Raw genomic sequence first — 15,297 nt, 5'->3', positions numbered from 1 at the left:
CTGGGGCTTCTGCTTCTTCTGCCATGAGCATCTCTGGCTCTTCTGCAAGAACCTCATAACGATTGTGAGTTGTTACTATACTCGTTTTTGGTATAGCCTTTCGTATCCGTGCTGTGGCCTTCTGTTTAGTCGGACAACTTGTGCTTGTCATATCGTGCTCATCAGATTTACATAAGCCACATCGATATCGTGGTTGGCCTTCTGGTGTGAGCTTTTCGGGGTCAATAGTACGCTGTGGGCAAAATGCCTGCATGTGTCCACGTTGAAAGCAGCGGTAGCAGAATATTGCCCGAGGGAGGTATGGTTTAGGTCGCAATATACAACCATAGTAGTGAAACCGTTCTGGAATACATTGGGGGCCCTGTACCATCACTAAGCAAGTACGGCTTTTGCCCATGAATCTAGCTGCGAGCACCCTGTGTGTCGTGGACGTCAATTCACGACATATTATCTCAGGGGTGTCTTCCGGGTCAATGCCATAAACAACACACCTCTGTATATTAGGGCCCGATGCAAAGTAGCACTGCACAGGTAGGTGCTGATCGCCTGACAGTGGAATAGATGTTAAAGTGCACATTTTCTGCACATCACTGAGAGATGCCAAGTGCACAGTGATCGAGTTAGTAGATTTATATACTGCGAACCCTTTGTATCCAGTGGTTTCAAGAGATTGGTCGATGACCCTTTGGACATATTTTGTGGCTACAGAAGTTATGTCGTAGCATGAAAGGGGACGTATATGAACTCGATAGGATTCAGAAGGGGAAGGCGTAGGGTAAGACTGAGAGGGAGCGTGCGTAGGGGAGGGCGTGGAGGAATTGTCTGGGGTGGCCCTTACCTTTTTTGCCGGTTGCTCCGATACGATGGCGTCTTGTTGAAGCACGTTGACTGGGGGACCTCGCTTGGCTGCATTCGTTGAACCGCCAGAGGGCTGCACGTCCATAGGGTCACCAGTGTCCGTCGGCACGATTGCGGATAGGTTCACATTCACATCACGAAGTGGACTGTCCTTCTGTGTTGCATCTTGTGTCTTCGAACTATCGGTTGCACACTGCTGCTGCATAGTTGGCACAGATGTTGTCACGCGCAGCAGTCCAGTGGAAGGTGTAGATGAGAAGCTCAGATCTGGCACAAACACTTCTTCGTCGGGCGAGCGCGGCGGCACGGCCGCGCTAGGCCTAAGCGCCAGCCGTGCGTGTTTTGAGCCTATTAGACCAGCATGATCAGTAGGACAAGGCAAAGGAGAGTCCTCACCAGAGTTCGCAGATCCCCATAGGCTTCCGAGAAGCTTCGTATCCGGATAAGGGCGAGATTTTCGTTGCTGTCGAGCAATTTCCAAGGAACCCAAGGAAACCAGGCTTGCGTTGAAACGTCGTCGTCTTCTTTCCCCATGTCGGTCTACTTACGCCGCAGCACACCTGCTTACTTAATCAGCTCATGTTTACTACAATTCATATTGCTACCAAAGCCGCTCACCTTACTTCGTATGACATTGCTGTGTTGCTATCGCATTCATTGATTCGCCCTTAGGGCGAAACTGTGACATTTTTTTGGTTGAGTCGGTGGTAAGGTGCGTGATAGGTGATGCGGCTTACGATTAAAGCGTGTATGATGCACACGACGTCGGATTATTTTAGTCCGTGGCGGCGGTTCGTGACCCACCGGATCATGTGCACGACCTGATTAATCTGTTTCTTTAGTATAGCGGCAGGGTATATGTCGCTTTCGCATTGGCTTGAACGTGGAGTCCTAGTAACCGCAATTTGTTAACCGTATTTACAGGTTCACCCTCGATAGTCACCGTGATGTCAGGCGGTAGGTGCTGTTTCCTTTGGAGTTTTTTTTTCTATAAGCAGTTCTGACTTTTGAGCTGCGCATGTAAGTCCACCTGCTCGTGCATATTTCTGGGTGACATCCGCTGCAGACTCCTCGGTTACTGCTTTCCCGTGGCTGTACAGAGCTAGAGCCGATTTCTCGGAACTTAGGTTCAACCATTTTACAGTTTCGGCTGTCTTTAATCGGTTCCGCGCCTTCGCTTACCGGTCCCATTGAGGTGCATCCGTTAGGCGGCATGAAGCATAAGGTCGGTTGCCTGCGAATTAGGCATGCGCTTTATGCTGATGATATCACTATCTGGGCCACGAGTGGCTCAGATGGTGAAATACAGGACGCACTACAAGCAGCAGCGGATGGTATGGTATGGTAAAACTTTATTATTGTCCCTCGGAACGCGCGTCAGCCCGTATCGGACATCCATCGGGCCCGCGACGCAGCAGAGAGGCTCGGCCTTTCTGTGCCGACGTGGGAGCGGCCCGCTACGTGCTGACGCGCGTTCCGAGGGACAATAATAAAGTTTTACCATACCATACCATCCGCTGCGGCTTGTAGTGCGTCCTGTATTTCACCATCTGAGCCACTCGTGGCCCAGATAGTGATATCATCAGCATAAAGCGCATGCCTAATTCGCAGGCAACCGACCTTATGCTTCATGCCGCCTAACGGATGCACCTCAATGGGACCGGTAAGCGAATGCGCGGAACCGATTAAAGACAGCCGAAACTGTAAAATGGTTGAACCTAAGTTCCGAGAAATCGGCTCTAGCTCTGTACAGCCACGGGAAAGCAGTAACCGAGGAGTCTGCAAGAATAAGAAGGGCAGCGAAGCTCACTGTGGTTATTCTGCGTACCGGCTGCCGAGTGCTGTTACGGGCCTGGGTTTGGGGGTATATTCAACAGCGTCTGCTTGGAGCTCGAACCCGGTTTACCATCGGAGAGGGTACGGCGGGGAAGACGAGGCGACATAAAAACAAGTAACAGAAGTTTAATACATGGTTACGGGTGAGCGGTGTGCTACAAAGAAGAGATACAAGAAAAGTTTAGCGTGCATGCACGTGCACGCTAGGGTAAAGCAAAAGTGTTCTGCACGTGGCTGCTGGCTGGCTTTCTTATACCCTCCACCATCCGGGCAGTCTCCCCCTCTTTTTTCTTCCACTGCACAGGACATGGGGCAAACCAGAAGAAGCACAGATGGTGGGTGACCGGAGCCTGGTGAACGTCCTCAGCGGGGGAGGAAGGGTTGAGGGCGGCAAACCCTGACGACACGATTCATGCGCGAGATCGTGCCTCATTTTGCTCCGAGCATCTCGAAGTGAATCTGTGCCGGGCAGCGCCGGGAATCAATGAGCGCTCTCTTTGGGCCGCTGCCGCGCGCGCAAACCATCTGGTGGTGACAAGGTACCGTGGCTCAAGCTAAATAAACCATCTGTTTTGATGATCCAAATATAATATCCACAGGGAGGGAGCATTCTACCTGCTTATTTTTTAAATGCGCATCCACACATGGTTCCCTTTAGCGGGAGATGGAGTAATTTTTATCCTTAAGGCGGCACCCGTTCGTCCCTCGTCGTAGTAGTAGTGTGTAACCAGACTGAGAAAAATGAGAAAAAAATTCCGAAGTTGTGTCCGTAGCGCGAAATCGAACCAGGGACCCCTCGCTTCCGAGCGCGCGGCGTTAGCCCACTACGCCACGAAGCACACATAGACACAAGCACCACGATGGCAATAAATACCCAACATTAACGAAAGGCCGCGTTTCTAGCGCGTTTCTAACGCGTTTGTGCTAGCGCGTTACGGCCCGTGTAAGAAGCTGGTGTAAGACGCTGTGGCCTCTCCGCCTTACCTTCAACGCGTTTCGAACGCGCTGCCCAAGGCGGTGGCAAGTCAAGTTCAAGTCAAGGAGCGTTTATGAATACGGGGGGTATACTCTCTCAGCAGTCATGTGATGGCGTCGGCAAACGCGGTGCACGTTCCGGCATGTGTAAATGGCTGCGTAAGACGCTGTGGCCGCTCCCCCTTACTAGAGAGTACTGCACGTCTCTAACGCGTTTGTGCTAGCGTCCCCTTAAGCGGGAGATCCGATGATTCCCTCCGGAGCTTCGCCCACTCATCATCATTCACCCCGTGGATATGCTGTGATTTTTTATTTGGGGTGCTGCTACGCTGCGCTCCGCAACACTCCAACGACCGCCACTTGAACATTGGTGGCGGGAAAAATTGGTGAAAAGGCTCCTTCACCGTCTGCATAATAAACCCCCTCCCTTGTGTTTCAAAGGATAGTGCTTGTATTTTTTGCGATAGCAAATATATGGGCACTTACGCAAATTTTTTCGGTCGCTGTGATGTTCCACATACAGTCCAAGTGCGATAAGATCGCGCCCCGCGCGCCATATGCTCTGGATGCGAGGGAAAGCGTGCGAAGGTGAGCCGAGAAGGACGGGGGCGTGACGCGCGCCGTCTTCCCGCACTCCCAGTATTTAAGGTAACGTGATGAAGTGAGGGAGTGAAATAACTTTATTGGATTTCCGCCGAAGACGCGAACTCGTCGCGCACCCAGCTAGTCCCACGTCGGGACCGGCAGGTCTAGCCCACCGGTCCGGTCACGGGCACGCCAGACAACCAGGATTTGCTTGTCTATAGCGGGGCTACGCAGAAGCAACTCCCACTCCGCCTTACTGAACTTGGGGTATCTCGACCCAAGCATGTGTGCTAGAGTGGAGGTCTGCCCCCAGGACGGGCAGGCGTCGTCGCGATATACATCGGGGTAAACTTCATGTAGAACGGCCAGACACGGATATGTGCTGGTCTGCAAAAGTCTAAGAGAAACGGCTTGCGCCCTATTCAACTTGGGGTGATTCAACTTGAACCTCGTTGTCAGTAGTGGGAGCATCCCTGTTGCCGTAGGGGGAGGGTAGTCGGCGCTCCTTAGAGGAAGCGCGGTCTGTGAGGTCGCGCGCAGCCTCGTGAGCAGGCTCATTAAGGTTCGGGGGAGCGCCCTCGACCGACCCCACGTGAGCGGGAAACCAGTGAATCCAATGATGCGTGAGAGCATCCGGACTGGAGATGCTAATAAGACGAACAGCTTGCTCGACGAAACGACCCTTCTGGAAAGCCCTAACTGCCGTTTTAGAATCGCTATAGATCTCGCACCCACGACCATCTAGCAGGGCGAGGGCGATGGCGGCTTTCTCGGCGACTTCGGGGTCTGTTGTGCGAATCGAAGCGCTATTGGAAATCTTGCCGCTGGAGTCGACCACGACGACGGCAAAGGTCTTCCCATCGCTGTACTCCGCGGCGTCGACGAAGCTTGCTCTGATTCATTGTTGCTTGGCCTGTTTGAGGATCGCTACTGCTCTCGCCTGGCGTCTGCCCTGGTTGTGGACGGGATGGAGGTTTCGGGGCACGGAGTCTTCGAACTTCGAGCTTGTCTCGAATGCACGTAGGTATCGGCGTACTGACCCTCGCGGATCCCGCAGGAGGATAACGCAGCTCTTCGAGGATGCGTTTACCTGCCGCTGTGGTGGTCAGGCGAGCGAGTTGCGCGCATTTTTGGGCTTCGGCAATCTCCTCGGTGGTGTTGTGTACCCCCAGCTTGAGGATATCTTCGGTATAGGTCCTAATGGGTAGCCCGAGAGCCCTTTTGACTACTTTGCGGATGAGAGCGTTGAGCTGGTCTCGCTCCGCTCTGAGCCACTTGTGCATAGAAATCGTGTCTGTGAAGTGGCAGAATACGAAGGCATTGATCAGATTGAGGAGACTGGCATCCTTCATGTCTCGGTGTCTGTTTGAGATTCTGCGAACGAGGCGGAAAGTGTTGTCCGTCTTTGCGATGACCTTGCGGAGAGCCGTTCCGTTCCCGCCATTGAATTCGCCAAACATGCCTAGGACCCGAATGACGTCGACCCTGGTATCACCCCCCCCCCCTCCCCTCCCGTCATAAGTGCGTAGACTGATGCTGCTTTCGGAGACTGGCTTCCAATCTTTGGGTCTGCCTCCCTTCTCTTTTCTGTAAAGCAGAAGCACCGACTTGGCGGGGGTGCACCGAAGTCCGGTGGTGCGGGGATGCTCCTCGATCACGTTGATCGCCTCCTGCATGTCTTCTTCGACTTTGCCCTCGCAGCCCCCGGCGCACCAGATGGTAATGTCGTCGACGTAGATGGTGTGCTTGACGTCCTCGACGCGTGCCAACATCTCGGAACGACCAATCATAGAGATGTTAAAGGGACACTAAAGAGAAACAGGAAGTTGAGCTGGAATAAAAGAGGGGCATTCAGGAATGCATGCAGATTTTGTTGGGTGCAAAAATATGAGTTATTAGCGGAAAATTTCACAAACAAAGACCAAATATCTCTTCCTCAATTTCTCTCACCCCAGATTCGGCGCTGAAGCAGTGTGGTCACGGATTTCCGCGTACGATGGCGGTGAACCGCCGGCCGCGCCGACGGAAAGCGAAGCCTCGTTTTCGTCGACGGAAGGCGAGGCAGCCGGTCCGCCAGGCGACGATGTTCCCGACAGAACAAGCGTAGAAAGTTGCGCGCGTGCTCGGTATGTTTTTTTCGTGGCTTTTTTAAATCACATTCAGCACCCACCGAGCCGCCAATTTGCTGCTGCAGGGGCACCAGTAGGGGATTTGATGAAGGCGACATTGAGGGAACAGCTGCTCGAGAAAGGACTGGCCTCTGGGGCACGCCAAGAGACTTTCAGAGGGCAGGATTATATACATAACCCGAGGGCGAGAAATGCAGAGAGCCAGTAGCGCACCCAGGATCTCTGCCAGGGGGGGGGGGGGGGGTTGACAGTTTGCCAATACCATCTAAAGAGCACTAAGTTCGATTTCTTCACGGAAAATTGTCAAAAAATGCGCTTTTTGCGAGTGTGCAGACGATTGTGCGTCTTACATCTTAGTTGCAGCACTCAAATGCGTAAGGAAAGAAAAGGGGTTAAACAAAACGGGGGGTTAAGTCGGCCTCAGGGGGGGGGGGGGTTACAACCCCCGAATCCCCCCCCCCGTCGGTGCGCCACTGCAGAGAGCATACCATCGGTTTCGCTGGCTCTTTTGCCATTTTATCACCGACAGAGCACTGAGCCATTGCGAACGCCAGGGCTCATCGCGCAGCACCACATGAACGGACACAGTCGGATCAACACTGCGATCAACAAGCGCCTCGCGCCGTTTATACAGCCCTCAACACTACACACACGAGGCATTTTCTGGCTGTTTCCCGCGAAGTCAACGTTTTTCGAGCCACGCAACACACAACCAAACACTGCAACACTGTAGAGCGTACAGGTGCGGGCGATGATGCATGGAGCAAAAACGAAACTATCACGACCGCATGTAGCGCCATGCCATTTTTTCGTATTATTTATTTAATTTTGCACTAAACTTGTACTTCCTCGCTTGAAACGGTTTAAAAAGTGTAGAAATGTTGTTTGTGTGCGCTTAAGGTGTATTTCATGTTGCGTTTTATTAACAGCGATAAATCGCTCTCGACGAATCGCGACCGAGCTGCGGTTGGGGTCTCCGACGTCACGAACGTGTAATGCGGGAAATTCGAAGGGGTGACATTAACTATCCCTCACTTTTTAGCTATTTTCTCGCTTATTAAACCTCTGTTCGTTGTAAGAATGGTATGACTGTGATCGTGAAAGGGCAATCTACAATTAAAGCTGAACTTCCGGTTTCTCTTTAGTGTCCCTTTAAACAGTGTGGGGGAGATTACGGCGCCCTGAGGAGCGTCCCGTCCTCCGAGGGGCACATATTCGGAGCGGAAGTCTCCAATGCGAAGCTTGGCCTTCCTGTCCGTTAGAAAAGAGCTGACATATCCGTGGAATCTGGAACCGAGACCCAGGTCCGAAACGGTCTTGACGATGAAGGTGTGGAGCACGTTGTCGAAAGCCTTCTCGAGGTCCAGACCGAGCAGAGCTTTGACGTCTGTGGAACGGCCGTCCAAGGTCTGATTCTTGATTAGTTTCATGGCATCCTGCGTCGAGAGTCCAACGTGGAAGCCGATCATGTTGTACGTGTAAACCTCGTTGTCTTCGAGGTATCCGTTGAGCCTGTTGAGGACGACGCGCTCCATGACCTTGCCGACGCAGGACGTTAGAGAAATCGGCCTGAGGTTCTCGATGTTCGGGGAGTTGCTGGGCTTGGTAATGAGCACCGTGCAGGCCGTCTTCCGTTCTGCAGGAACAACGCCGCTCTTCCAGGGCTCGTTGATCTTGTCGGTGAGAAAGACGATCGACGGGTCGTCGAGCGTGATCAAGCGCACACAAAAAGATGGGGGGGGGGGGGAGCAGGTGAGCGCTTGTATCTTTCTTTAGCCAGGCCCTGGCTACGCATGTACGCGGCCCACGCGCTCTATCTTGCAGGTTATCTGCGGTGGGCACGATGTTTAGGCGAGCCGATATCGTTGGTGGCTTCGTGTGCACTATCTTTCGGCGAGCCTAGAGTTGGATGTCGCGTATACATAATGTCAAAAGTCGGAGACTCGTTAAGTGAGAGGCAGCACGAAGCGTTGGGTGCCTGCTGGCTGGGCTCTTGTTCACGCGAGCGTTGTGACAGTGAGTATTTGCGGACATCGAGTGAGGTCTGCTCTTGTCTACCTGTGCACGCGCGACAAAGTACTTGTTAACTTATTTAGTAAGCGAATGTGGTCTGCAATTTGTACGGTCGATAAAAGTAAGAGCCTTACTTTGTGCATTTGTCTAATAGCTTGCTATCACTTTCTGTTCTTCGTCTTACGCGCGAAACTGTGACTTTCGGAACTGCGACGAAAAAAACAGTTTTTTCCGTCATATCCGGGTTGCCCGTAGATTGTCTGTTCTAAAGGTCTCGGCTCCAAGATCATAATTATCAGCTGAAGTGTTTGTAAATTCTGAACCAAGGCTAGAGGAGTTAAGATTGAGTAATTTACGATGGACAAGCGCAATAGCAGTCTAAATCATTTAAAATGCACCAGCATTCAAGATTAGGCAAGAAGATTGCAACTTTCTTTTTTTTTCTTTTTTTTTTGGGGGGGGGGGATTACGTGCCAGACCCACTATTTGATTATGAGGCACGCCGCAGTGGGGGACTCCGGATTACTTTTGACCACCAGGGGATCTTTAACGTGCCCCCATGGAAATGAGGCCGCCGCGGCCGGGATTTGATCCCACGTGCTCCTGGGATTGTTATACGCGTGCGTATCTTGGGAATTTGACATGCTCACGTTTCTTCTCCACTCTCACCTGTGAACTGAAACCAAATTATGTGGTTTAACGTTCCAAAGCAACATACTTCGAAGTAACGAGGGACACCGTCAGTATGGCGACTCCCAATTAATTTCGGCCACTTGGGTTTCTTTACATGCACAGAAACAGAAGTACACGAGCGCTCTTTACGTCATTTTGCTGTCACCGTGATGTTCCGTATACAGTCCAACTGCGATGAGAGGAAGATTTTGAAATGATGACGATGGTATAACGACGACAACGTGACAACGGTGGCGTGATCGAGGACTACGAGGAAGGGATGGCGACGAGTGCACGAGGACAAGCGGATGGCGAAGCTGGAGTGAAGATGGCGGCATAACAACGGATGCATGAGCGTGAACGTTTGACGACAACGCAATGACGGCGATGACATGAGAATGGCGGAATAATCAGGATTAAGTTCATGAGGAAGGGATGACGACGAATGTTTGAGTACAAGCGGATGACGAAACTGAAATGAGATGGCGGCATGAGAACGACGGCATAATCAGGATTGAATGACGACGGCACGATTACGCTAGAATTGTGGAAAAGGAATGACGTCGATGGAACGACGACGGCATGAATGCAATGAGATGACGTTTCTTAAGTGACGACAATGGTAAAACGACAGCGTGACGATAACGAGAATGATATATTACGACGACGACGTGATGGCGACGCCATGATGAGAGTTGGATGACGATCAATTAGAATGACGACGATGCCTCGAGCGGCCAGTCGGGCGGTAATTTTGCGTGTATTCGCGGGCTTTTTTTCACGCTCGGAAAAACACCTTTATGTAGCATGTACGAATTGAGCAAAAAGCAAGCTGTATCGGGAGTTTTTCATGTTCTTCGACAATTTTCTCATTGGCACTTTTATACTACTTGTAACATTTAAGAAGTTGATTATGTCATTAAGACTAATTATGTAGTTAGGCGGAATGCAAAAATAATCTGAGTATCTCCAAGCGACTGTAAACAACATTACCTACTGCGTGGCCTATGCATATTTTTAATTCTTGGTGCATGATAGTTGGGACACCCTGCATATCACTAATATGTTTACTGCATGGAGACACATGTACCTACAATGGAAAAAGAAAGAACGAAAGGAAGGAAAATAACGTGTTAGGATCTATATTTGATACTCGAGGACGTCAGCCAGTACAATAACAGCAGAACAATAACAGCCCATTATGAAAGAATGAAATGTAATTCGTTGTTAACAGTATGGCATGGGCATGGCATGTTGGCATATCGTTCTTTGTTCGCGAATATTAATTATAAGGTTCCAGCACGCGGTAAAAGCATTCAAGACTTTAATTATACTAATCAGCTGTCATTACGGTCCATTACTAATCAGCTGTTATTCAACCTACCTACCTACCTACCTACCTACCTACCTACCTACCTACCTACCTACCTACCTACCTACCTACCTACCTACTACCTCCTACCTACTACCCTACCTACCTACCCTACCTACCTACCTACCTACCTACCTCCCTACCTACCTACCTACCTACCTACCTACCTACTACCTACCTACTACCTACCTACCTACCTACCTACCTACTACCTACCTACCTACCTATCCTACCTACCTACTACTACCTACCTCCCTCCTACCTACCTACCTACCTACCTCACCTACCTACCTACCTACCTACCTACCTACCTCTCCTACCTACCTTCCCTACCTGACCTACCTACCTCCCTACCTACCTTACCTACCTACCTAACCTACCTACCTACCTACCTACCTACCTACCTACCTACCTACCTACCTACCTACCTACCTACCTACCTACCTACCTACCTACCTACCTACCTACCTACCTACCTACCTACCTACCTACCTACCTACCTACCTACCTACCTACCTACCTACCTACCTACCTACCTACCTACCTACCTACCTACCTACCTACCTACCTACCTACCTACCTACCTACCTACCTACCTACCTACCTACCTACCTACCTACCTACCTACCTACCTACCTACCTACCTACCTACCTACCTACCTACCTACCTACCTACCTACCTACCTACCTACCTACCTACCTACCTACCTACCTACCTACCTACCTACCTACCTACCTACCTACCTACCTACCTACCTACCTACCTACCTACCTACCTACCTACCTACCTACCTACCTACCTACCTACCTACCTACCTACCTACCTACCTACCTACCTACCTACCTACCTACCTACCTACCTACCTACCTACCTACCTACCTACCTACCTACCTACCTACCTACCTACCTACCTACCTACCTACCTACCTACCTACCTACCTACCTACCTACCTACCTACCTACCTACCTACCTACCTACCTACCTACCTACCTACCTACCTACCTACCTACCTACCTACCTACCTACCTACCTACCTACCTACCTACCTACCTACCTACCTACCTACCTACCTACCTACCTACCTACCTACCTACCTACCTACCTACCTACCTACCTACCTACCTACCTACCTACCTACCTACCTACCTACCTACCTACCTACCTACCTACCTACCTACCTACCTACCTACCTACCTACCTACCTACCTACCTACCTACCTACCTACCTACCTACCTACCTACCTACCTACCTACCTACCTACCTACCTACCTACCTACCTACCTACCTACCTACCTACCTACCTACCTACCTACCTACCTACCTACCTACCTACCTACCTACCTACCTACCTACCTACCTACCTACCTACCTACCTACCTACCTACCTACCTACCTACCTACCTACCTACCTACCTACCTACCTACCTACCTACCTACCTACCTACCTACCTACCTACCTACCTACCTACCTACCTACCTACCTACCTACCTACCTACCTACCTACCTACCTACCTACCTACCTACCTACCTACCTACCTACCTACCTACCTACCTACCTACCTACCTACCTACCTACCTACCTACCTACCTACCTACCTACCTACCTACCTACCTACCTACCTACCTACCTACCTACCTACCTACCTACCTACCTACCTACCTACCTACCTACCTACCTACCTACCTACCTACCTACCTACCTACCTACCTACCTACCTACCTACCTACCTACCTACCTACCTACCTACCTACCTACCTACCTACCTACCTACCTACCTACCTACCTACCTACCTACCTACCTACCTACCTACCTACCTACCTACCTACCTACCTACCTACCTACCTACCTACCTACCTACCATGACAGCCAGTTATATTCGTAGATGTCGAAAGGTGTGATAAATACAGTGAACATCTTGGTTTCCTCGTTGAGTGGTACTTGCCAATACCGTTTACATAGGTCTACCTGGGAAACATTGACACCCACTGGTCTTGTCAATTATTTCCTTAATTCGTGGCATCGGGAAAGGGAACAAATCTGTTGGCCGGTTGATAATCCGGTAATCTGTGCACAAGTGAGTCGAAGGTGTGATGATACCAGACTCCACCATTCCTTCCAACTCCTGTTTAAGCCATACTTTCTTTTCATGGCTTAGCCTATAGGCATTTTTACCAAACACACTTTTTTGTCGAAGTTCAAAAAGCCCTTCGATTGCAGCCGTTGCGGGGGGGGGGGGGGGTAGGTGCCGACACACAAAAGTTCAGAAATTTCAATGCAACCTCGTCGGAGCTTGTCATGGTCCTTTATTGTGATGGAATTAGATTGGAATGCTCGGTGTCGATAATGTCGTTCTAAAGAAAGTTCATCTTGAATAGTTTCATATCAGGCCGGGATAAAAGGAAATTGAACTCCGCTCCTGACATGACAAGGGTCCTCACGGTGAGCTCTTGATCTCTTAATTTCACTTTTGTATCCTTCCATTTTGCTAGCTCTCGACGATTTCCATCGTAACTTAGTACTTTCACAGTTCTTCCGGCAAAGATTTCGTCTTTGTCAGCTCTTGTTTTTTTTTTCTCATTAATCAAAGCGACCGCGGCACCTGTATTGATGACCGCGGTCATCTCGGTATTATTCACGATCATTGGGACAAACAAAATGTTTGATTTCACAAGAAATATTGTCTCCTGTGTCTCACATGTCCCTACGCTCGCGGATTTCCCTAACCTGATCATAGCGGATTCCCCTTAACCTGGGACGCGATAACTCATGTTGGTAGAGTAGCCTTCTGTTATGTTCTGTGTCCATTCCCTTTCCGATTTATGTTGCACCTCGCCTATTGACGGACGTTGAGGCCAGGACTGAGATGACACATGTTTTAAGCAGTAGAGAAGCTCCTCAGAAGTGGACGGTGCTTTAACCTCGAATTATCCTTGGCTATATTTTCTCATCCTTTGTATCACTAGCGGCACGACACAGGTATCCGGAAGCGTGGGGTCCGCCAATTGCAGGAGTCGCCCCTTCTCAAAGTAATAGTCAAGCAAATTACTGTCTCTCTGCTTCTAAAAAATTACTTTGTCCCAAGAGTGTGCTGGGTTCATTTGAAATGTCGGAATAAAACTTTTTTTTTCAGGTTTCCCATATTTCTTTCCTACGTTTTTTGACGCGCAGATCATAACACTTTTTAGCGTTGCCACATACGTACGGGCGCATGTTAAGTATATCCGATCGCAGTCACCGAACCAGTGGTTCTGCTCGCACGCGTACTATAGAATAAATCTGGCCAGAGAGCGGCCCCAACTGTGCCACCATCAAACAATTCCAGCTTTACTGTCTCTTGGCGCATCGCACCAGCTGCAAGTGTGCTCAAAATTGGTTGCTGCTGTTCCATGTGCTGCATCTACGTTTGCGTTAATCGTCTTATCGCATTTACTATGCCCTGCAGAGATGGAAGCTTTGCGTTCCGATCTCTATCGCCTTGAGCGTCACACTTATTTACTATTTGTATTTTTGTAACCTCGTATAATCAAATTTTGTCAGTTCTATGTTGATTTTCATGGACCTCTTTCGGTGAAGTCGCTGATCGGTGCCTTGGCTTTGTTGGTGATCGTTTCGAGCAGACCAGGAGCGGCTTACACGAAGATTTAATAACGAAAATAATAACGAATTTAAGAACGCATTCTTAAATGTTCCCTCGATAACTCCTAGTCCGCAGTAGAACGTGTTGTTAAATTCGTTATTATTTTCGTTATTAAATGTTTGTGCAAGCCGCCCCAAGTCTAGTTATTCATCCGGCGCCGCAACGAAGTCCTCACCTTCCAAATCATAGCCCGTGATGAGGCGGCGGTCCTCCCGTCTTGCGAGGTAGAATGTCACCCACATATGGGGAGGGGGGGGGGGGCGGTATTCTGCAAGTGTCCACCAAGTGGACATGTCAATTTCGTCTGCTGCTGAAGTGCTGATTGGCTGGGGGCGGCTGTCTCCTTGTGACGCGTACCCTAACCACGCCAATCGGAACTTCAGCAGCAGACGAAATGGACATGTCCACCAAGCCGACACTTACAGAATACGCCCCTTGGTTGCTGTCATCGGCTGCGCCTAATATAAAGTTCCAAAACACGGTAGAAGCCTCCAAGACTTTAATTCTACTAATCAGCTACCGATACGGTTCTCCGTGTCTTCGTTCTTCTCTCCACCTTTGTCGCCTTCGCTATCTGTTCATCCAGGATCACTGCATTAATAGCAATATTGTCATTTAATCTCCCCCGCCCCCTGCGCCTTGTCGCACCATGCTTCGGCTAATAATATATTTTTGTTGCTTGTCAATTTTTCTCATATGGATGCGCAGGCCGGAACCAACAACTGAACTTGCAAAAATAAGCGAGGATGTTTCCCAGCTCGCGCAGCCAGTGGCACCAGATGTGCCCACTGAGAGAGACCACTTCGAGCTGGCACGCGAAGAGAGTTGAAGTAAAAGCAAAAGAGGGGGGGTGACAGCAGGTGGGGGCTTGCCGCTGGCCGAGGAGATCGACCCTCCGACAGCGCGTTTTCTTCTATGCGCGTTGTTCGGGAGGGGGAAGGGAAGGGGGGCCACGAGATGGGTGCATGATTTCCCCCGTTTGTCTGTGAGTTCCCGTAAACTTGAGAAACCTGCGCTCGCACGCACAATGAGCAGTGCGGCCAATGCGTTTCCCGTGTCTCTTCTTTCGGGCCGGAAGCCGCGGTTTCCTCCAAGTCAGGCCTACGCGACGGAGCTGCAATCCTGCCGCGGAGTGGCAGCGTGCGCGTCACATATCGCTGCTTCTGCGTGCCGTGGATGGCGCTGCGGAGAGTAGAGATTACAGGGAAAGCAGT

General features: G+C 50.4%; 1 protein-coding gene across 1 annotated transcript in view; it reads right to left on the bottom strand.

The window, feature by feature from the left end:
* LOC125944996 (serine/arginine repetitive matrix protein 2-like) overlaps window positions 1–14,325 on the bottom strand; it is a 91,979-nt gene extending 77,654 nt beyond the window's left edge. The window contains exons 1-2 of the mRNA XM_049666508.1: window positions 14,259–14,325; window positions 839–1,206 (exon numbers count right to left, since the gene is read on the bottom strand). Coding sequence (XP_049522465.1) covers window positions 839–1,206; window positions 14,259–14,325 — 435 coding nt within the window. The remainder of the gene's footprint in view (window positions 1–838; window positions 1,207–14,258) is intronic.
* Window positions 14,326–15,297: the final 972 nt, after the last annotated feature.

This window comes from Dermacentor silvarum, chromosome 4 (genome assembly GCF_013339745.2).
Source record: "Dermacentor silvarum isolate Dsil-2018 chromosome 4, BIME_Dsil_1.4, whole genome shotgun sequence".
Lineage (NCBI taxonomy): Eukaryota > Metazoa > Arthropoda > Arachnida > Ixodida > Ixodidae > Dermacentor > Dermacentor silvarum.
The sequence above is the reverse complement of the archived record's forward strand: the minus strand, read 5'-3'. Positions and strand labels throughout refer to the sequence as shown.